Genomic DNA, 23897 nt, shown 5'->3' on the forward strand with positions numbered 1-23897 from the left:
GCACTGCAGGTAGACTCTTTTGTGACAAACTGGGTCATAATTATTTACCTACTACAGATGTTTATTTATTTGCTTATCATACCCTGGATATACTCAAACATTATATATGTATATATTCTATTTATATATAATTTTCATTTTAGCTACAATGAACATTTTACCTATAGGGAAGGGACATCTTGGATGCTATTTATATAGTAGGTATGGGAACATACGGTTCCCCAGGGGCTCTGTGGTAAAGAATCCACCAACCAATGCAGAAGATACAGGTTCCATCCCTGGGTTGGGAAGATCCCCTGGAGAAGGGAATGGCAACCCACTTCAGTATTCTTGCCTGGAGAATCCCATGAACAGAGGAGCCTGGTGGGCTACAGTCCATGGGGTCGCAAAAGAGTTGGACACGACTTAACAACTAAACAACAAGAAAATGGGCACTAATAAATAATAGCATTTAGCTCTGCGCTAAGTGCTTTATGTACATTATCTCATGCAACTCCTAATATCCCGAATGAGGCAGGTACTGTGATTATCTGTACTTTGCAGATGAGGAAACTAGAAGAAGGTTTGATAACTGTCTCATGTTGGCTCTGAAAACCACTGCCAGGCTGTCCTGCGGGCAGCTAGCTGGTGGGGAGGCTCTCTGAAGGCCTGTGTGCCCTTGAGCTCTTAGTGTATCAGCATGGTGCACAAATCTGTCCAGTCACCCTGAGTGAGACCCAGGGACACAGCTCTGCTCAGAGGGGGGTTGGCTGGGGCTCTGTCAACCCCCTGCAGAAAGCTGCTTCCGTGTGTGGGGTACAGCTGTCCCTCTGCCAGCCAGATGGACGGGCACGGTGACGAGGGTGCCCTCTGCACACCTGTGACTGTGTGTCCCAAGGACAGCCAGATGTTCTTGGGGCCTGCCTCCTCCTGCCACATGCTGCAGACATAAGCTGCTCTGCCAGCTCACCCTTGAGCTAACCCGAAGGGACCGTGGGGTTCTGGGCAGGAGGGCAAGAGTCTAGGAGGCAGAGGGCAGAAGGAGCTGCCACGTCTCTGTCTTCCATTAGCCATTCCCCGCCGCCCCCCGCAGCTTTACTGAGGTGTAACTGACAAATAACAATTCCATCTATTTAAGGTGTACAGTGTGAAGACAGGTATACCTCATGAAAAGCACAGCAAAGGAAACAGTAGACAAATGAAAAGGCAACCTATGGAGTGGGAGAAAATACCTACAGATCATATATCTGATAAGGAGTTAATAACCAAAATATATGAGGAACTCTTACAACTCAATAGCAAACAATGAATAACCTGATTAAAAAATGGGTGAAGGATCTGAGTGGATATTCTTCTGAAGGAGACAACACACAAATGGCCAACACATGTACAAAAAGGTGCTTGACATCTTTATCCTTTCCTTTAAATGAAGAAAGTTTCTTTGCATGTTTCTTCAGGGAATAAAGGCAACAGGCGAAGATGAGCAAGCATCTTTCTAAGAAGCACAGACTTCCTCTGTTGCAGAGAGCATCCCAATACAAAGGAGAAGAGACGGTTGGAATGGGTTTGCTGTAGTCTGGCTTCATTATCAGCTCATCGGGAAAATTCTGTCTAGAGAAGTGGGTCACAAACTTTAGGGTCATGCTACTCAAAAAGTGTGGTTCTTAGACCAGCCACATCAGAATCACCTGGGAGCTCAGGAGAGCTGCAGACTTGGGGCCCCACTCTGGACCTGACAAACCAGACCCTGAATTTTAAGAGAATCCTCTAGGAAATTCCTAAACACATTAAAGTTTGAGAAACACCGACTCAAGGGTGACTGGTTAAAATGTACATTTGGGACTCTATGCCTTAGAAATTCTGATTCACTTGATGAGGATGAGATACAGAAATCTAACAAGCACCACCTACTTTTTGGTTCTGCCTACTTTTCTGAGCAACTGTGGTCCTGAGGCAGTGGAAACAGTACAGATTCTGTATTTAGACAGTCCTAAGGCAACAGTCCCAGTCCCCAAGGACAGAGGAGCCTGGCAGGCTACAGTCCACAGCGTCGCAGAGGCAGACACGCAAGATCAGTGCTAAGAAGCGACTTAGCACACATGTACAAGATCAAATCTCAGCTCTAATAGCTACAAACCAGGTAATCCTGAATAACTGCTTCATCTTAAGCTTTAGCTTCCTCACCTATAAAACAGAGATACTAAATGTCTATACCTTCAGCTGGGTGGTTTAAAGTGATAGCATAGACAAAGCACCTAGCACTGAAGCTATGGTACACACACAGTGGGTATAAATGGTAAGTATTGTAGCCGTTAGATCAAACAGCTATCTGATGGTTGCAATATTGAATGATGGACTGGACCACAGTACTGACTAATTTCAACTGCAGGGACAAAAAAGGCCAAAGGGGGTTAACCAAGGAATGATGGCTGTGGTTTCTCTGTTACTTAATCATGGCCCTAAAGACACAGAGAGGATTAGACTGCAGCAGTGATCAAACTTTATCATCTATTAAAAATCACCAGGGATGGGAGTTAAAATGATGATTCCTTGGATGTGTGTGTAATGTGTGACTGAGTCCCTTCACTGTTCACCTGAAACTATCACAGCATTGTTAATCGGCTACACCCCAACACAAGATAAAAAGTTCAAAAGAAAAAAGTGCTCATTCCTGGGTGCTGCTTCTCAGTGATTCTATTTCCCATTGGATCTGGGGTATGGACCAGGGATCTGCATTTTTATCCCCAGGAGATTTGATGCATGACTCCTCCAATCTCACCCTGAGAAACAGTGGCTTGGAGAATGCGTGTGTGCATGCTAAGTCGCTTCAGTTATGTCTGACTCTGTGCAACCCTATGGACCATAGCCCATCAGGCTCCTCTGTCCATGAGATTCTCCAGGCAAGAATACCGGAGTGGGTTACTGTGCCGTTCTCCAGGGGATCTTCCCGAGCCAGGGATCGAACTCGCGTCTCTTACATCTCCTGCATTGCAGGTGGGTTCTTTACTGCAAGTGCCGCCTGGGAAGCCTGGCTTGGAGACTATGTCCACTTACATGATGAATGAGAGTCTGATGCATGCGGTGCCCTGGCTGGCACTGGGAAGTACACACAGGGACGGATGACTCTGGGGTCCTCTGAGCTGGGAGCTGGGGCCTCTGAGGAGAATGCAGGTCTATGCTGCTATGCTAAAATATCGACACACACAACAGCCTAGAGAGCAATGAAAAACTGCTGTACCTGGGCTTCTGCAGCTTCGATGCTGTGGGAGAGATTTCCATTTTGTACCGGTTCTGAAGCATCACTGGAGGGTGTCATCTCCACTTCTGTGCTGGTGCTGTTTGGGAGCTCGATTTTTTCTGTGACAAAATTTAGACACACAGAAAGCAAGCAAATGGAGTCAGTGGGGGTAAAAGCCATATTGAGAAAAAACATCCTAAAATGTTGGGCCACAGGAGAAGATAGTGGCATCCAAGGGGTGATAAGAACCAGGGCTGGACTGTGCCAGATGTCTAGGATTTTTTTGCTTCCCAGCCTTCCAGTGTACTCAGCCCTGCTATATTTAAAATGGATGACCAACAAGGACCTACTGTATAGCGTGTGGAGCTCTGCTCAATGTTATGCAAAGTCTGGATGGGAGGGGAGTTTGGGGAAGAATGGATTCATGTGTATGTATGGCTGAATCCTTTTGCTATTTACCTGACACTGTCACAACACTGTTTGTTAATTGGCCATACCCCAATACAAAAGCAAAAGTTAAAAAAAATTGGGGTGATGATGACAACCAAACCACCACTGCTGCTGTGACTAATCACAACGATATGATCAAAGGGTACACCTGTAGAGATTACATAAGAAAAAGAACTTAAAGCTCTCAGCACAGTGCCTGGTACAGAGCGAGCAAAGAAGAAACAAACTATTTGGATCCACTTTACAGCACCTGACTTGCACTAGAAGATTTTTTTTCCAGGGCTCAGAGGAACACGTGCAGGTGATCAATGATTGGGCACCACTGAGGTTTTTTGCCATAATTTCAGAGAGAGGGAAATATAAAGGGTTGCCCTCTGGCTGAGCTGGGTCAAGTCTTGGGACTTGTCAAGTCTAGGAGTTCGGCTGTGTGGTTGGTTCAGTGTCAGGGTCATCAGGAGTACCAGAAAGCTCATCAGTTTCAGATGTGGGCAGCTTCAGGCTGCTCAGAAAGTATTAGAGTATTTCTAGCAACTTCAGAAAAATTAAACATTTCTATCACTGATAAATTTACTGGGAAATGAGAGTTATATAAAAATTGTTGAATTTAAAGGAGCCAAATTTTGGAAGTCATAGGGAAATGCTATGTTTATTCATGTATTCAGTTGTGGAATACGAAGGCATAAATACATTTGAATATGGAAAGCCACTGAAACTCCAACTTCTTTTATCTTAGTAGTGATAGTGTTTTCCTAATGATGTTCTGCTGTGTGTGATTGTCTGTTTTTGCTAATATGCTTGGTTCAGTTGTTTAAACTAAAAAATACTCAGTACCTTGGGAAATATTAAATCTATCTTTGTGTGTGTGTTAGCTGAGTTGATACAACTTTAGGATCAGCCTTTAATGACCAAACAACAGGGGGTTCTGGGTCCCAAAGTGAAGTTAAGATATATAAGAACAGACATGAACACATGAGAAGAAGCAACTTCCCAGGAGTGAGAGCTAACATTTTAGTTTATTTCTTTTAAGTCCCCCCCGCCCCCATACCCAACAGAATCTTGACTGTTTCTTGGCCAAAGATTTTTCCTGAAACTAGAAGTCAGGAGAACAGAGGAGACATAAGCTCTTCCAAGGAATGTCATGTATTTTGAGTGCAACACTGTTAAATTTTGTCTGCAGATAATTTTAGTTTCTTGGGCATCGTGTATCGCATAGATCCAGATTAGGGTAAATTTAGTCTGAATTTAGAATTTGAGAGCTACATTAGAGTCACAGACTGGAGAGGAGGAACATTATGTTCCAAGTTAAAATAAGACCACTAAATGTCACGATCTGGTCACAAAGGAACTCAGAAAAAGTCAACCAAAAGGGACCAGGGCTAGCTGCTGAATTCTTAATAAGGGAGAGTCAGGGCCATCTTGCAGGGACCCGGTCCCTCAGTTCAGGAGCAACCAAGTGAACAATCTAGTAATTTGGTGGGGGTGATGCAGGAGATGTCATAGGAATAAAATCTGGTTACCAAGCGAGAACTTCAGAAAGGGTACTCTCACCTTTCGTCAAGTATTAAAAGACAGGTCTGTGTGTCCTCATTTTGTGCAGTCTCCGAAATGGAGTGATTTTCTACTCCAGTGGAGATGTGTGGTTAGAAGGTGGTATAAATTTATTTTAAAATTTTTACTTCTTTAACATTATTATTTATTTATTTTATATGGCTCTTCATAGAATCACGTCACTGTTTTTAAAGTTCCCCTGGGAGTAGGTGACTTATTGGGTCTGTCCATGCCCTGGACCCACCAGGGGAAGTGGGACTCTTTTGGATGTCTGAGAAAGGGCTGAGCAACTGGGTTCTGTGTCTGCACTGAGTTGGGGTGCCCACACTGGGTCCTGCTTCTCTGCCCCCCGCCTCACACACTCCAGGGATGAACGGCAGGGGATGGACATCTCCCCTTACTCACCCACGTGATTGGCAGCCCCGTTCTGCCTCTCGTTCTCATCCACCTGACATTTCTTCTTGGCAATCTTGTGGAGAATTGAAGCCTTTTCTCTGAACCTCCCTGAAGCAAGAGAAAGTAATGGAAAGGAGACGGGGTGAGGAGGAAGAGAAAGAGAGGCTCCTGGCAAATGGTGAGGCGCTGGCAAAGCAGGTGCCTAGCTTTCTTAGCTAGGGTGTCGTCCGGGGTGACCACTCCTTTCTGCACAACTGAGAGGCCCTAGGACCTGCATGAAGAGTGCTTTCTTACCTTGTGGATCCCTCAGCCCAGTTCTCTACTTGACAATCTCAAGCTGCTGGGTCACAGACAGAAGATCTCCTTTGGACCTCTTCTCTCCCTCCCAATTGCTTACAAAAAACCAAAAACACCAATCCTCACCGAAACTCCCTCCACTGCTGTGACTCTGAAACAGGTCTAGACACAGAACTGCTCCGGACGCATGGCCATTTCTCTGAAATTACATGCTCATCCCAGGATTGGCTTTTGACCGTGGAAAGCCAAGCCCAGGGGTCCTTTGATTTGACTCTCATTTTCAAACATGTATCTTAATTAACACTGCAGTTTCTAAAGGAGTTGGGAGCATGCACTGCAGTCGAATTAGCTGAATAAGCTGCAATGAAAGCATCAAGGAGGCAACTGATTTCATTTGGGGATTCAGGGCAAAGGATGATCCACTAAGCACAGCAAGTAATGTCTGTGGGTGATGAGACACTTAAGGAAAGGTTCTGGAAAAAATACCATTTTCAAAGTAATCGTTTTAAACAGCTGTACCACAAAAGTAATGCTTCATTTCTTCTCCATTACTGACATAATTAACGGGTAAATGCATGCAACAAGCACAAGAAAAAAACAAACATGCAAAAGTATAGAGATTAGTGAAACATAGCACATTTTTCTTTTTTTTTAATCCTTGATTCCCACTGCCCCCCTCCCCCCTCCCTTCCTCCTGGGATTATTCAAGGTACAAAGGAGCCTCATTTTAAACTAATGACTGCCTACATTTAGATGAGTCCCTGAAAATACTGTAACTCCTACAATTTTCCCACTAGGCACTTGTGGTTGGCTCAGTTCTCTAGCAGGATATTAGCATGGGAGCTTATTCTACTTTTCGAGGATAGACCACAACCAAACCAAATCAGTCTCAAACTATTTCTCCTGGGCAAGTCCATCCTCCTAGGATGGGACATGGCAGGTTGGCATCCCCACCCCACTCCTCCTGCGGATGGAAATCCAGGGGAGTGGTCATACAGGTGACTCGTGTGGCTGGTTGGGAATGACAGAAGCGGTAAATGAGAGACGGGTCAGCTGACTTCAATGGTGAAGGTGATGCAGGAGAAGCTCCTCTGCTCAAAAGCTCCATTAGCCTTAGATCTAGATGCCTGCTTTCACAAGGTAGCCTCTAGGATGTTGGTCCCTTCGTCTAGGTAATGAATGTGCTCCGCTGGGCACGTTCTTCAAGGAAACAGGAAGAGGAACATTATGCAGAAAAAAAGTAGGTCAATGTGTGGCCTGGGTTTCATAAGGAAAGAGAAAGGACGAAGTGATGGACACAATGTCCCCCCTTGAGGGATAGTGAAGGTCAGCATTGGGTTTACCATGCTGGAGGGTCTTCTGCATTTAGCTATTTCTATTTAATCTCCAAGGAAAACCTGGGGAAGAAAGAGGGGAAGGAAAGAAGTCGGGGGACTAGAAGAAGGAGGAGGTAAAAGGGAATAAGAACGGAAAGAAAAAGGAAAGGAAAAGAAATAATTCAATAATGAGGAGGAAGGCAGGAAGCTGGGAGTGTCTGGAGGTCGCCCAGGCAGCATGGTTGGAAGACACTTTCCTGTCTACAAAGTCTAGTCTTATTTGGGGACTAGGTAGATGGATAACAAAGAGTGATTCTCAGCATTTGGCAGCCTGAAGCCTAAAGAGGGGTACTACTTGTGTAAGATGACTCTAAGAAGTCTGTAAATCATCTGCTGAAAAGCCAAGAAGAGGAAAAGGGAGGTTCTGAAACGTTATAGAAGATGATGCTTCTATTAATAAAGCCACTCTGTGGACTCAGGGTCAGTCTTTGAGCTTAGAACAATCTGCAGCTGTATGATCAACCATGGCTATTTAAAAATTATATATAAGATAATAATAAAGTGAGAGAGCATTCAGAAGAGGAAACAAGCTTGGGGAAATAAAACCTGAAATAAACCAATCCAAGTCAAGCCCAGAAGTCATGAATCATGGCAGAGAAAATTGTTGATAGTTAATCACATGCTGTATATGGTTGCAAGGATCTTTTCAGAGCTCAGATGAATGCCAGAGACAAAGGAGAACAAAAGGGACCCCACAGCATGGAGGGGTGTGGCCACTGCCTCTGCCAGGAAACATCTTTCAGAACAGGGCTGGCCACTGGCACTCGACGCTGGTTTTCCCAAAGTCTCTAAAGGAGGAGTGGGAGAGGAGGAGGAGATGATTCGAGAATTGGCATTTCTGAAAATATTTTCAGAGACCAGCGAGGGTTTTGTAGACTGTGTGCATCCCTCTTCCCACTGCCACAGCACCTCAGGTTTTCTGTGCTACAGAAAAGTGGGACAGACTGACTTGACCTGTTTCCTCTTGGGGTTCAGCCCTTGGGCAGAGGCTGCCTGGGGAGCAGCTCTCATCCACCCACTGCTTCTACTTCTTTAATAGAACTTCTGTCCCAGTTTGCAGGACCTGGCTGCCATTCTGCTGTGAGGGTGCTGACAAAGGTGGCTCCAAGGCCTAAAAGGATTTTCCCTTTTCAGAGACTGGCTTCTAGAAAAGCAACAGTGGAAGGCTCACCTTCAGAACTTAGCACACAGGGGAATTCCTTGAGGGTGCTAGAGCAGACTCGCCAGGAGGGCACCCTCATTCCAGCCCCAGGACGCCCCTGGGATCACCATGGGGCTCCTTCTGAGAGAAGCTGTGACCATGAGGCTGGCAGGACAAGACTGAGCACAGAAAGTGATTCTCAAAAGGGGCCCTCTGTGTTTGCGGGTCAGGAGGCCTGGCACCTTCAGGACCTGTTCAGCCTGAAGCCACAAGCTGAGAGATCACCCTGCACTGTGTGTGTGTGTGTGTGTGTGTGTGTGTGTTGGTGTGTATTGGGAACAGCACAATATCATGGTTTAAGGGATGTTATCTGGGATTCCCAGGAGGCTCAGTGGTAAAAACCCACCTGCCAAAGCAGGAGACGTAAAGAGATGCAGGTTTGATCCCTGGGTCAGGAAGATCCCCTGGAGGAGGAAATGGCAAACTGCTCCAGTATTCTTGCCTGGAGAATCCCATGGACAGAGGAGCCTGGAGGGCTATAGTCCATGGGGTCACAAGAGTCAGACACGACCGGGCAACTTAGCACACACATGGGTGTGTTTTGAGGCAGCAAGGCCTGGTTTAAGTGCCAGCTCCCTCCCTGGCTCTGCTAGGTGAGAGTCAATAAATCCCTGAATATTTCCGAGTTTTGAGTTTTCCCGTTTGTTAAATAGGGATGCTAACCACTGACTCCTGAGTTAAATGCAGGGCTTAAGTGAGAAAATACCTATAAAGGACTGACCACAGCACCTGGCACTGGCAGAACTCTGTAAACAAGAGGAAAAAGAAAACCCAGCAAACAGCCCAGGGGCAAGGGTTACTTGGCCTGTGCTGCGTTAGAAGAAGCCTTGGCATCTTCTTGTCTCTCCATTAGCGGTATCTGACCTGACAGTGTAAGCGTCCCGGAGGGCCTCGTTGGATTGGTGTTTAGTTTTCTGTGATTCCTCCAAAGTCAGTTCCAAAACTGATTAGAAGGATCACTTTATATCTCTCTGAAATCGAGAAGGTCAAGGTGAGGGAGCTGACCCTCTGTGTTTTAAACTCTGATACCTTTGTGATCTTCAAATGGAAAGCTAGTAATCAGCTTTCTCCCATCACCTGTGAGGGCAGAGTGCAGGAAGGGCTGTTGGTGTTGCAGAGTGGATTTGGGGTAGCTCCAAAGAGCTTCCTGAAGCACCAGGGCTTTGCCTCCTCTGTCTCAGGCTCTGAACTCTAAAATAGCGATAATGAACAGAACACCCAGCTCAAACAGTTGCTGGAAGACTTAACGGTTTGAGACACATCAGGTATTTGGATGGCCCTGACATACAATCAATTACTCAGAAAGGGTTGTTACTATTATGGAAGTGAATGCAGGATCTTCACCCCATAAATTACTGAAGATGAAAAGCTTGATATTCAAAACAGAATGGAGGCTTAGCAGCCTCCGGTGCAAGAGGCCTTGGCTGTAAAGGCACCACTTTCACTGACTATTTTAGGTATGGATTCCACATTGGCATAGGGGTTGGCATGGACAGATCTAAGAAAAACAACTGTAACTGTGTGCCTGGGGATAAAGGAGACATTTTTGAGCACTTTTCAAGGTGAGCGAAGGAGTGATTTTCAATATGTTTTAAGGCAACTTTAAAAAATATACGCTGTTGCGTGTGAACCTTTAAAGTATATTTTTATATAGTGACAGATATTTGTATACTTAAAATCTCAGAAATAGCAAACTCGGCTCAAATCGTGAGGCACCTACGTCAAAACCTAGTACAGAGTTTTAATATAGTTTAGCTTGGTCTGAAATTTGCAAAAGAAAACCAGCTGAGTGTTCTCAGGGGAGTGTGTGTTGAGGGGGTGGTAGGGATGCGTGGGAGGAAAAGATCAAAGCAGAAGGGCTTATTATGAAGGAGAACAAATTTTGGAAAAACAACCTGGCATCAAAAGCCTCAACCGATCTCTCTGCCATAACACAGGAGCTCCAAGCTGCATTGCAAAATCACCTTTGGAGTTTCTGTTTTCTCCAAGGTAGAGCATTTTACTTTTGTTCTGCCGTTGATTAATGAAAACAGCCCCTGGAAATTCCTTCACATCCTTCCCACCAAGTCATCAGCAGCGCCAGACAGGAATGCTTTGGGCTGGAGATGAGATTAGCTCCTGGCTGCCACAGAGCATTCTGAGCCCCAGCAACGCGGAAGAGACAGGACCAAAGAGATTTATAAATGTAAAGGGGACGGCCACACACACCTCGGCAAACAGACATTGGTTTGGGAGAAGAAAAGGAAAAATGAAACAAGGGAAAACTCAGTGTATTTGAAATTATTTTTTGTGTTTTCAGTTCTGCTTTTCCTGTCTCTGTCTTTGAGGTGTATGGCTGGGCTGGCAGCTTAAAAAGAAACAGGGCACCTGAACTTTCCTCCTGTTTATCCTTTTTTTTTTTTTTTTCTGGAATCAGAGACTCAGCTCAGGCAGCCAGGCCATCGTGACTGAGAAGCACGCAATGAAAGCTATGTGGCAAAGAGCAAATGCTGACCCTTGGGGTCATTGCGGGTTCCTCTCTTTCTCTCCGACTTCACAAGCTATCTGTCAGCAAGTCTGGGGTCTCTACTTTCAGCGTATTTCAGAACCTGACCACTTTTCCCTCCCCACCTCCCTGGGCCGAGCAACAATCCTCTGGCCTCCCAGCCAGTCTTTCTCCACCATGTCTTCCCTGTCCCCTGGGCTGGTCTTATCCCAGGGTCATTAGCGGTCAGATCACGCCACTCACTCCTCTGTGCAAAATCCTGCAGGGGATCCTTAGAGAAAAATGAAAACCAAAGTCTTGCCAAGGACCTGGAAGATTCTGTCCAGGGAAGATCACCTCGACCCTCCTGCCTTGTCCCCTCCCCTTCTCCTAGCTTACTCTGCACCAGCCACCCTGGCCTTCTTCTTGCTGTTCTGGAAAACACTGTGCTCTCTCCACCTCAGGGCCATGGCCTTTGCTGGAATGTTCTTCTCCCAGAGACCCACGGGCTCCACTCTCTCAACTCCTTCAAGTGCTGATTTGTTGTTGACTGTTGTTCAGTCGCTCAGTCGTGTCTGACTGTGTGTGACCGCCTGGACTGCAGCACGCCAGGCTTCCCTGTCCTTCACCACCAAGTACTGATACTTGTTTATAAATGTCACCTTCTCATTGAAACTGCTCTGAGCAGCCTATTTAAAGGTACAGCTTTTCTCTCCAGCACTTGCCACCCCCAAGTTATTTTCTCTAAAGCATTTTCCACCACCTCATTCACTGTATCACTATTGCTATTGATTATCTGCTGCTTCCCATTAGCAGTCAAGCTCCGTGAGGGGAGGAATTTTCATCAATTTTGTTCACTGCTGTATCCCCAGCGCCCAGTGGGGCTCAATCGATCCTTGTGTTTGTGGTTTCCAGGCAAGCTGATGAAGTTCTCACAAGCTTCCTGTTGGCTAATGGGCCAAAGTAAATCCTTTCAGGTCCACTAAAGCCCAGCGCCCCAGTAGGGCTAAGGGTCCATATATAGAGCCCCAGGAACTGTCTGAAGTAAAGAGGAGAAAATAGGGTGGACTCAGTGTTCATGCTCCAGAAGTGGAATACAGAGGGGCACCCAGTTGCCCCCCTTCTGTACCTCCTCCCCCAATCAGGTCCCCAAGGTAAGCACTGCAAGGAAGAGGAGGAAGATGGAAGAGGAGGAAGATGGAAGAGGAGGTCCAGCAGAGAGTAGAGTAGGGTAGGCTGAGCTCTGGCTCCTCCTTCTGTGTGAAGATACTCCTCATTTGTCAAGGCCTAATTAAAGGGATCACCCACTCAATGGACCTGAGTTTGAGCAAACTACTCGAGATAGTGAAGGACAGGGAAGCTTGGCATGCTGCAGTCCATGGGGCCACAAAGAGTTAGACATGACTGAGCGACTGAGAGACCCGAAGTCTCTCTACTGATACCCCCGCCCTCTTTCCCAAGTGGAAATCTATCCTCTGCTCTCAGGGCATTTTGTACTTATCACAGCCTTATTTCAGTTTGCTGCCAGCCTCTCTGCTTTCCCCACCAGAGGGCAGGCTTCTCGGGGCAGGGACCTTCTCTCTGCCATCTCTGTATTTCTCTATGCCTCCACAAGTGTCTTAGAGTCATGCTTGGCACATCTCATGCATTCACTGAATTATAGTGAAGCTCTCCCTATATTAGCTCCCCTGGGAAGTCTGATCTTTTCTTCCAAGTCAGTACAGGTCACAGCCAATCTTCCACTCTGCAAATATTAACCAAGCCTGTGCTATGAATCAGGCAATGTTTGATAATAAGATCCATCTGATGCCCTTGTAGGGTTCACAGCCTGGAGCCAGAGAGACAAGAAACAAGGACTTAAGATTCATGCTGTAATGGGGGGGGCCTTCTCTGGAGGGCATAGAAACTCAGAGAATAAAGTTTGAAGATATCAGACACTACCTAGCAGCTTGGACGAGTAAGGTCCAATTGCATTCCACAAACTGCCTTCTGGGGCAGCTTTTCATCTAATAGCATCTGGCCTGATTTTTATTCTTAAAAGCAAAATATTAAAAATAAAAGTCTTGTTCTGCATAAGAACATAGAGTTTACTTATTTTTTCTAAATCTACTTTTGAGATACAACCCTCAAGTTATTCTAATTTTTGCAAAGCATCATGTAAAACCAATTATAAGGTTCCATTGACATGAATGGAAATCAAACTAGTATTGTAATAAAGTAATTTATAAAGCATCTTTAGTAAATATTTTGTGAATGGACCACAGAATTAAGATGATTAACATAATTTAACTGTAGTATATTTACAGGCATAATCATAGGACCAGTTTCTGTAATTAATAAGAATATTTACATTATTTACATAATCTCATACCATGGCCAAACTCATCATATAATGAAATGAAACAGCCTGATTTACTTATTAAGGTTTTTAAAAATAATTTTCTGTAAGAATGACCTCTGGAGTCACAAGTAAGGCTCAGATCTGTCCAGGCGTGAATTGGTTCTGTCATCTCTCCTAATGGGGTTCACCTTATCACTGGAAATAGGGTGCCTTCTTTAATATTTTGGAAAATTTCCAATGTATTTCAGAAGTTGGTATCTTAAAGAATGAAATTCGGTCCTTTATCCCAATTTCTTGCCTTTTCAGGGACTTTGCCTAATCCGTCATCTTTAATCATTCCCTTTCTCCTCAGCCTATAATCATGCTTAAGTCTTTCAACGTGGCAGCCTTTCTCGTGACTCCAGCTAGCCTACGGGCACTGCTCTCGCATGCTTTCTCTTTATGGCCAAACCTCTGCAAAGGTCAGTCTGTGCGGTGCCCCTGCGTCCCTAGGGCTCCTTCGGTCACTTCTTAACTCTGCATCTGCCATTCGTCAGCATTTCACCACTGAACCTATCCGCGGCCCCTTTTCACCTCCACTTGCCTGGCTCTCTTAGTGGCATCTGGTATTTCTCATTCCCTTCCTTGAAATCCTCTTCGATGGTCAAGGACCCCCGAATGTGCCCCATATGTGCCACCACTCCCCAGGGTCCCCTCCTCGCTCCCTCAACCTCACATTCTCCCAAGGGACCCAATGGACTACTGCCTGACTAGTGATGACTCCCATATTTGGAACTCTGGTCCAGGTCCTCTCAGTCAATGGACTTCTGAATATCTTCATTGGAAAGTCCCTCTCATGGTTAAACTCAATGTGCCCCAAACTTCCTTATATCATCTTCCTTCCTAGGAATCTGCTCTTCTGCTTACATTTTCTATTGGTGATTTCCTCACTCCCTAGGTTTTTCTGTCATCTTAGAGGTCCTCCTCTCCCTCATATCCAATGAACTGCCAAATCCTTTTGAGACTACCTTTGAACACTTTAGATCCAACCTTTCCTGCCTGGATGTCGGTTACAGCCTCTTAATTGGTCTCCCAGCTTTTAATCGCACTGCCTGCATCCTTCTAATTTACCCTTCGTGTGACTTGGAATGTGTGCTCAGTCGTGTGCATCTCTTTGGAATCCCGTGGACTGTAGCCTGCTAGGCTCCTCTGTCCATGGGATTTTTCAGGTAAGAATACTGGAGTGGGTTGGCATTTCCTCCTTCAGGGGATCTTCCCAACCCAGGGATCAAACCTGTGGCTCTTGTGTCTCCTGCATTGGCAGGCAGATTCTTTAACACTGTGCCACCTGGGAAGCCCTATGGCTTGGAATGCTCTCTGTTTGTTTCTAAAGACTCTGCTTTAGGCATTTCATCTTTCAGGAATTTTTTCTCGAGTCCCTTTCCTGGGCTGGCAAGGTACCTAGGTACCTTTCTCTATCACAACACTCTGATACCTATGCCATCATGGTAGTTCTCATAGAACCTCAGAGGTGTTTTATTCACTCTCTCTCCAACTAACTTGTGGGCCCCTCAAGACAGGGATGCTTCTTTTCATCTGTCCCCCGAGTACTTACATTGTAGACTGGTCCTCAGTGTTTCTGAACATGATAACATTAACACAAAAAACAAAGGGAATCTTACGGCATGTGTGTGTGCTTGTGAGAGGTGCTTGGAGTTCTTGCTGTATGCAAATCTATTTGAAATTTACATTCTTTTGGTGAGTAGAAAAAGGAGGATCCAGAAACACACTGCAGGAAACTCACCAGACTCTCTTTTTGGTTAATGCCAAGATTAAATCTCCAAAGTCTAATTGTGTTTACAGTTAATGACTGTCTATTTTGAGACTCTCTCTGCTTTTTTTTTTTTTAAGATAATCTAATCAAGTTCAGGCAAAATTGGGATTTTACAAATAAAAAGATTTGCAGCAGGTATCGGATGGCAAAATACGATGTTTCAGGCAAGGAGTCAGTTTACTGACCTTAGCTGGGGCTGACATGGCTTGAGAGCTACTGTTCATCATTTTGGGTCAACTGTTTTATTATTTTAGGAGCTTAATTTTCTGAACAGTTCTCTGCTGGATACACAGATACAAACGGCTCCCACAAACATTCTCAAAGGGGTTGTGTGATCTGTTTTAGACTTCTGAGCCAGGTTTGAATGTCTCCCCCCTGTTCTCTCTCTTCACCCTGTGGATATCTAAGAGATAAATGGGTAATGAATTGCTTTACCGAGGCAGGCTTCAGATCCAAGATTTGCCAGCATCCAGCCCCACTACCAGCTAAGGGGTAGAAAAGAGGTCTTCGGAGTCAAAGCTCACATATTGGGTATGTCTCTCTGCCAATGGTCTGTGACACTGATGTATTCATTTGGGCAGTTTTGATTTGTTCACAGCAGTTGGCAAATGGTAGGTGCTCAACAAATATGTGTTGAAAGGTTACTCTGACTTGTGTTGATATATAAAAACCAGATTTTAGATCTGGCTAACATTTATTCTGTAGTAGCCAGTCTTTCACATAAACGCATCCTCTCCTGTCTCCTGGATCTCATGTGTTGGCAAATGGTCAGTTAACTTGTGTTCTTCATTTTTTTTTTTTGAATCCTCAACTTTACATTGTAAACTGGTGCCTGTCATTCTCATTTGAAACATGGGTTTGTAACAGAAGTGGCGGGACCTGCTGTGGGTTCTTAATTAAATGGGACTGAAGGTTTAGTGGCCCATGACTAAGACGGGATGATTCAGTTCATTTCAGATTTAATCAAAAGAGAAACTTACCATGCTTAATTGAACATGCCAACTTCCTGGTATAACAGATTTCCACTTTTTTTTTTAAAGAGAAAGCTTCACGGAGGTGGGAAATTATATTATTAATTTATAATAACAGTATTCAAATTTGACTGATGAAGGTGACTTAGCATTTTCAGCTCTGGGGATGTCAGAAATAGGCAACAACGACAACAAAATCCATGATTCATTTCTGCTGCCACTTAACACTTTCTACATATGTGATGCGGCAAAATCTGCCTTTACTTGCCAGGTCCAGTCTTTCTGCTTTTACTGCTGATGGTTTAGATCATGAAAATAAGATGCAATGAAGTTTGGAGAGCTGGATGTATTCTAATGAGAAGACTTCCTTGGTCTGGTTTTCAGGAAGACCATGAATTTATCCACTCAACTGATTTGATCTTTCCTACAGATCTGATGCCAGTTTCTAGTTGGTTAGTTTGGTTATGCACATGCACAGGCTGCTGTCTTCCTAAGATCCAGCCCCAGGGAGAGACTTGTAAGAATACATCTCTAAAAAAGTAATGTGGTTAATAACCGGTGAGTTAAATCTGTTTGTCTTTTGGAGAAGGCCCAGCCTTAACAGAGAGCATCTGTTCAAGTGCCCAGAAAAATCATCCGGTTATGGAAAGTTGGACCGAATGACTTAAACCATAAACCTAGAATGAATGAAACATAACATGGTGCTGGAAATGGTGTCGGTGCATAATAGAGGTGCCCTCATAGGTAATTGGGAGGGAGAAAGGTAACCTGCAGTGACCTCGGAGTTTCTATAGGGATATTAATGATCTTGAGGCAAGAAGGATACATGCTGGGGTGGAAATTGGATATTCTGTGTGGGAGGAATAGCCTGGTCACTTCATTTGGAAAGGACAAAGACTTCCATCAGAAAGCCACCCTGGGTTTCACTCAACTTTAGTAAAAACTTGGATTTCTCAAACAAGTAAATCAGAAGCTAGTTATCTTGCAAAAGCTCATCTGCTCTGTAATGAAGTCAGTTTGAATCTCTGTTCAAAGGACTTATTTCAATTTGTTGTTTAAGGCTCACACCTTCACTGTGAGTGGGAATGTAAATTGATGCAATACCTTTGGAGGGCAATTTGGCACTACCTTTCAAAGTTTAAAATGTGTATGTTCTTTGATGTGTCATTTTTATTTCCAGAAATTTATTTTATATGTTTGTTTATACTCCAAAGGGCTTCCCAGGTGGCACAGTGGTAAAGAATCCACCTGCCAATGCAGGAGACACAAGAGACGCCGGTTTGATCCCTGGGTCAGGACGAGCCCCTGGAGAAGGAAATGGCAATCCACTCCAGTACTCTTGCCTGAAAAATTCGATGGATAGAGGAGCCTGGTGCTCCACCGTCCATGGGGTTGCAAAGTCAGACATGACTGAGCGAACAGCACACACATTTATATCTTCAACTTAATAGAGTTTATTATATGGGCAAAGAAGATGCTCATGTAGCACTGTAATAACTAAATGAATAAAAATGGAAATACCCTAAATATTTATTGACAGGGGACTGATTGAACCCACCAGGGAAGAGGCAGGCAGCGGAATACTATGCACCTGCTAAAATGGAATGGGGAAAGTAAAATAGTGCTAATATGGAAATATCTTAGATAAGTTAATAAACAAAAGCCATGTATAGAACAGTGTATAGAAGAAAAGATAATATGTTAAACTGATAAAAGTGGTTAACTGTAAGGAATGAATGGAATCTGCGGTAAGAGTGGGACTCATTTTTTACTGTCTTTCCTTATATAATGTTTGCTTTTTGTCTCTGCATGCATGTAATGATTTTGTAGTAAAAAGAATGGTTAAAATTAATTTGTAATTTAAAATTTCTACTGTGGTAAAAGTTTGGATTTACAACTAAAAGAGAATATAGGTTTCATGGGGCAGTTGTTCTTTTAAGGGTCCATTCCACAGGAACTAATGGACTATTTGTTGTATTTAACCACACTGATAGTTTGGCTGTAAGCTGGATCAAATAATACACAAGTGTTTTAGTTCAGATGCTATGGTCCAGGAACCTACCTATCACAATCTTGGTGGTAGCGTAACCAAAATGCAAGATCAAGTTTTCTGAAGGTTCATCTTAAAGACAGATCTTAAAGCCAGACTGGCAAACTATGTCTGCCATCACACTTCATAAAGGCCACCAGGCCAGAGTCTTGACCATGGCATTGTCCATTATCTGAACTTCTTGCTGAAGGAGTGTCCTTGGCTTCTCCAGAGAAGGGGGGACTCCTGTCTGAGGCAGGCCACTTCATCTTTGGCCATGTCTGTAGGAAGGATCCTCCTGTGCTGGACTGAAATCTCTGTCCCTGAATTGAGGAGGCTGATCTCCTTCCTCAACTTTCCCCACTCCCAGCTGGACTCATGGGATTCCCCAGAGCTCCTCTCTCCTGGAAAGACAGACCTTACTTCATCACTGCAAACTGCCCATGAGACCAATCCAAAGAAAGAGGTTCTAGTAAGGCTTTAAAAACATGGTGAGGTTGTTGCCATCCCATGCTACATTCTTGTTCTCTTCAGTAAAGCCTCCAGGTCATCCATCACCATCGAGATGCTTATCACCAAGTGGCTCTGAAAATCCCTGGTCTGACTCAATCTCTCAGTCCCGCCATCAGTAAATTTCATACATCCTTAACTTCTGTGAACGTTTTTGTTCCTACTGAGCGTGGTTGTCTATTGATGGTCCCTTTTCTCCTGTGGCCCCTGACAGTGACACTATTTCTCTTCAAGTGCTCTTTACTCTATTCCACCCTCCCTTCCTCATTACTTATACATCAATTCTCTGTCCTTCTTTGAAGCCCAGGCCAATAAACTGAACCACTTTTACTCAACTGACTTCCTAGTCATGCTTCCCTCATTCCCAAAGATACTGGAACACAGTTCGCTATTTTTATCTCCACCATTACTGGTGTTACCATCCATGGTGACTTCACATGGGTGAACCCTGCAACACTTGGCTCCTTACCGCCCTAACCTACTCTCTCCCAGCTGCCCTTTCTCACCTCATCCATCCACTCCTGCAGTTAAACCTTGTCACTGGCAATAACAGTACCACATCCAAACTCCTGACTTGAAGCATCTCACATTCTGTCCATAACTCTTATCTTTCTATGACAACAATTCTTTGATCTCATCTGTCACTTCATTAATGCCATCACCTTTTCACGGCCCTCCTTTAGACAAAGTTCTTCACTTGGTTTCCGGGATGCCATTCTCTCCTCATCCTCTGCCCGCCCCAGTCTTCTTTGCTGTGTATTCTCCACTCTTCCCAGACCCTACACTTTAGAGTTCCCAGGGCTCAGTCCTTGGCCTCCTCTTTTCTATTGATTAGCTAGGTATTCTTATTTAGTTCTATAGCTTTAAATGATACTTATATTCTATGACTTTCAAATTTACATCTGTAACCCTGACTTTTCTCCTAAGCTCCAGACTCCAAATCCACTTTATCCATATCCATTGTTGTTCAGTCATTCAGTCATGTCTGATTCTTTGCGACCCCATGAATTGCTCCATGCAGGCTTCCATGTCCTTCACCATCTCCCAGAGTTTGCTCAAACTAATGTCCATTGAGTCCATGATGTCATCCAACCATCTCATCCTCTGTCACCCTCTTCTCCTTCTGCCCTCAATCTTTTCCAGCATCAGGGTCTTTTCCAATGAGTCAGCTCTTCGCATCAGGTGGCCAAAGTATTGGAGCTTCAACTTCAGCATCAGTCCTTCCAATGAGTTTTCAGGGTTGATTTCCTTTAAGATTGACTGGTTTGATCTCCTTGCAGTCCAAGGGACTCTCAAGAGTCTTCTTCAGCACCACAGTTTGAAAGCATCAGTTCTTTGGCATTCGGCCTTCTTTATGGTCCAATGCTCACATCCCTACATGACTACTGGAAAAACCATAGCTTTGACTAGACAGACCTTTGACTATATTAGCATGAGTTCTCAATCTCACTCCAGAGCTTGCTCTGGTCTCAGTCCTCCCCTTCAACACACAGTTTTATGAAAGCAATATTTCTCTGTTATGGAGAGATTGCAAGTTGCCTATTAATATCTACTCCTTTTTCATTTCCTAGTGACATACTGTGTAAATTATTGGGGACAGCAAATCACCCAGCTTGACATACTACATTTCCAAGCTTCCTTGAATTAGCTGTAGGCAAGTAACGAAATTTTGTACAGATTTTACTGGGAAGGTCTAAAAGGAAGGCTCCTTAAAGAGAACACAAAATAGCTGGGGAAAATAATTTTGGGAATAGGAAATGGTAACCCAGCCCAGTATTCTTGCCTGGAAAATCCCATGGACAGTGCAGTGGAGCCTGGCAGGCTACAGTCCACGGGGTCACAAAGAGTCAGACACAACTGAGCACACACGAGACTTCTTGAAACACAGATGTGATGGTGGAGCTGAAGTGCCAGCCATCTTGGACACGAGGTGCCCTTGAGGTTGAAAGTCATATATTAAGGTGGTGGAGCAGAAGGATGAAGGATTTTGGGTCTTGGATTATTGTGAAGCTTCCATATCAGCCATGTACAGCTTGCCTCTGAACCTCTTTTACTCATGAGATATACACTTCTATCTGACTTAAGTCCCTGTTAATTTGGATTTTCTGCTAGAGTTGAACCTATGCTGCTTAATATATCAGAGCATATAACACAGTCTCATCAGTTCAAAGCCAGGATTAAAATATAATGTGAAGGCCACAGATAGCACCAAGTACCCGTTTTAGGATTACATTTTCAGAGCATACCTTTTGGGCAATGGAAAATACCAATGAATAGTATTACAAAATTCAGTTTCTTTTTGAAAAAGAACTGGAATCTGTGCTAAAGTATTAGTTGCTCAGTCGTGTCTGACTCTTTGCGACCCCATGGACTGCAGCCCACCAGGCTCCTCCATCCACAGAATTCTCCATGCAAGAATACTGGAGTGGTTTGCCATTCCCTTCTCCAGAGGATCTTCCCAATCTAGGGATTGAACCCAGGTCTCCTGGGCAGATTCTTTACAGTGTGAACCATCAGGGGATACTTCACTGCAGTTATGAATGTAAAATAACTGGCTAGACTACATACCCTTAGGGTGCTTCTGTTTCTTTGAAATTTTTAAAATTCAGCCACATGACTAACTGAGGAACCCATGATTCATATAAGACATTATTAATTTCTTAGCTTGGTAAAGGGGTTATTGGTTGCCATGAAACTAGCCTTAATTTCAATAAGGAAAAGATCATTATTATTCTTACCCTTGATATTAAAACAAACTTGTCTTTGTTTTCCTTTATACAAATGAACAAAGATTGACTTTTTAAACAGTGGAGAAATTATTTTTCTAGAAATGACTTCTGTTAAATGAAATGAGTTTAGCACAATACATTGCATATTTGCAACGTATCCTTAGTCATGAGTTCTGTTAACCTACTTATCTACATGTCTTTATGAATGTTTATCTTCAAAGAGCAGAAATGAGTAGTTGTGTATACTGCCATTGGTGGAAAGGCATCTCTTCTTTGAACTCCTCTGCTCCATCACACAAGCTTTCTTTTGAACTAACTTTTTACATTTTCATTTAAAGTAACTTTAGTAAGGAAGCCAAGTTCAATTTATTGAGGATTTTCCAGAGTGATAATAGTATGAATTTGGGTTATCTGTAGATGAGAAATAACCTATGGGTTACTGATTTATTTTTAAACTCAAGGATAGCTGATTTACAATGTTAGTGTTAGTGTTAGTTTCAGGTATATAGCAAAATGATTCAGTTTTTTATATATATGTGTGTGTGTGTGTGAATATATATATATGTGTGTATATATATATATATATATTCTTTTTGAGATTCTTTTCCATTATAGATTATTATAAGATACTGAATATAGTTCCCTGTGCTGTAGAATATGTTTATCTGTTAACTATGGGTTATTCACCTTAAGTAAAAACTATAGATTGCTCTTCCAAGAATATTAAGTATCATCCCATGAGGAGATAAAAGAATGGCTGCACGTAGGGGGAACTGAGGTCACTAAAAGACCACCCTGGAGCCACTTGCTTGTATCTCTGTAAACATCTTGTTACAGATCAAGTCTAGGAACATGATTCATTCAGAGCAGGTGCTCAGCTATTATCAAGTGAACACATTAGTATCAGGTGGTTGGTAGGGTGGGCGAGCCATCACTTAGGGAAGCAGGAATGAGGGAGTGGAGACATGGTTTCTTTTGAGAATCCTGTCCTCATTTCACTGGGCTCCCTGGCGCCTTGGGTTTGCCCACCATGCTACTCATCTTGCTGCCTGTGGCCCCCACTGGCGTGTGAATTCTGTAGGAGCAGAGCTATCTTTAATCTACTCAGTGTCATGCCTGGTCCAAAATGAGTGTTGCTGAATGAATATGTTAGAGAATGAATGCTGTTGGTTAGTTGCTCAGTCGTGTCCAACTCTTTGTGACCATAGGGACTGTAGCCTGCCAGGCTCCTCTGTCCATGGACTTCTCCAGGCAAGAATATAGGAATGAGTTGCCACTTCCTTCTCCAGGGAGAGAATGAATGAGTGAGTGGATAAAATTCCGATTGGCTCAGGGTAGGAGAGGAAGTTGGGTGTGGCTCAGGCAGCTGTTCTGATTTAGGTTCTGGGCACCTGAGTCAAGAGAGGGAGGAACTGGGCTCTGAGGGGAGGGGCAAATTTTACAAAAATTCTTACAATTTTTTCCAATGTCTAAGAGTAAGCAGTTTTTTAAAAAAAATATTTAAAAACATTAAATTTAATATTTAAATATAAAATATTAAAGTTTAAAATATTAAGATTTAGTTGTAGCACATAGGATCTTTGGTTGCAGCATATAAACTCCTAGCTGTAGCATGTGGGGTCTAGATCCTTGACTAGGGATCAAACCCTGGCCCTCTTCATGGGAGTGTGGAGTATTAGCCACTGGACCACCAGGGAAGGCCCAGATCGTTTTACTAAAATAAAATTTTAAAGGTATAGTATTCAAGTACGGAGGCCATGTTTCAGTCAATAGCTCACTGTCATTCCTCAGTCTGTGGTTCAACGTTTCCCATGAGCTGGTCTCCATAAAGCCTTTCTTCCTACTCCTACACTGCAGCCAATCTGCACTGTCCAGTTCTTCTACCACCTCACTGAGCAGCCACAGTGGAGCTGAGAAGGCGGTGAGTGGTCCTGAGTTCAGGTTCCACATCGCAACTTACTACCTCTGAGTCCCAGAGCCAATCACTTTGCTTCTCTGAATCTTAGTTTCCACATCTAATAGAACACTTGTTTGGGCTTTGGTTTTCTCATCACCAGTAAAATCTACCTTGTGATCATTATAAGGATTAAGTGAATTTATATGTATATATATATAAAACACTCATAGCATTGTGCCTGTTATCTTTTTTCTGAATACCTATGGGACTTACCATTCTCTTCCTGGTGGCTCAGTGATTATTAAAACTCAGTGTTTTATTTCTCCCCTGTCTGTAAGTTCCATGGGGGTAAACTGTCCACTTTTTAATCTTATACTTCAATGAAGCACCTAGCAGAATAACTTGCATATAGCAGGTGCTTAAAATAATGGACTGAATACGTGCAAGACAATTCTCTATACTTAGTAGATCATCACGCAGTTTTTCTTAGGATGGGGGTGGCATATGTAATTCATCTTTCCACTTAATCCATATTAGGGAAAAAAAGCAGGCCTCATTGCAAGTAGCTGACTTTACATAGCATCCAGAGAAATCTCCAGAAAGTTATAAATAATGACTGGTCACATGGGCAATTATAATAAAGCCTTGTCAAGGGCTA

At 43.7% G+C, this 23897-nt stretch overlaps 1 protein-coding gene across 6 annotated transcripts in view; it reads right to left on the reverse strand.

The window, feature by feature from the left end:
* SLC24A2 (solute carrier family 24 member 2) overlaps positions 1-23897 on the reverse strand; it is a 279623-nt gene that overhangs the window by 44626 nt on the left and 211100 nt on the right. For all 6 annotated transcript variants that reach the window (XM_070480576.1, XM_070480577.1, XM_020904070.2 and 3 more), the window contains 2 exons: positions 5621-5719; positions 3218-3336 (listed from right to left, as the gene is read on the reverse strand). In XM_070480576.1, the coding sequence (XP_070336677.1) occupies positions 3218-3336; positions 5621-5719 (218 nt within the window). The remainder of the gene's footprint in view (positions 1-3217; positions 3337-5620; positions 5720-23897) is intronic.

Source organism: Odocoileus virginianus, chromosome 18 (assembly GCF_023699985.2).
Source record: "Odocoileus virginianus isolate 20LAN1187 ecotype Illinois chromosome 18, Ovbor_1.2, whole genome shotgun sequence".
Lineage (NCBI taxonomy): Eukaryota > Metazoa > Chordata > Mammalia > Artiodactyla > Cervidae > Odocoileus > Odocoileus virginianus.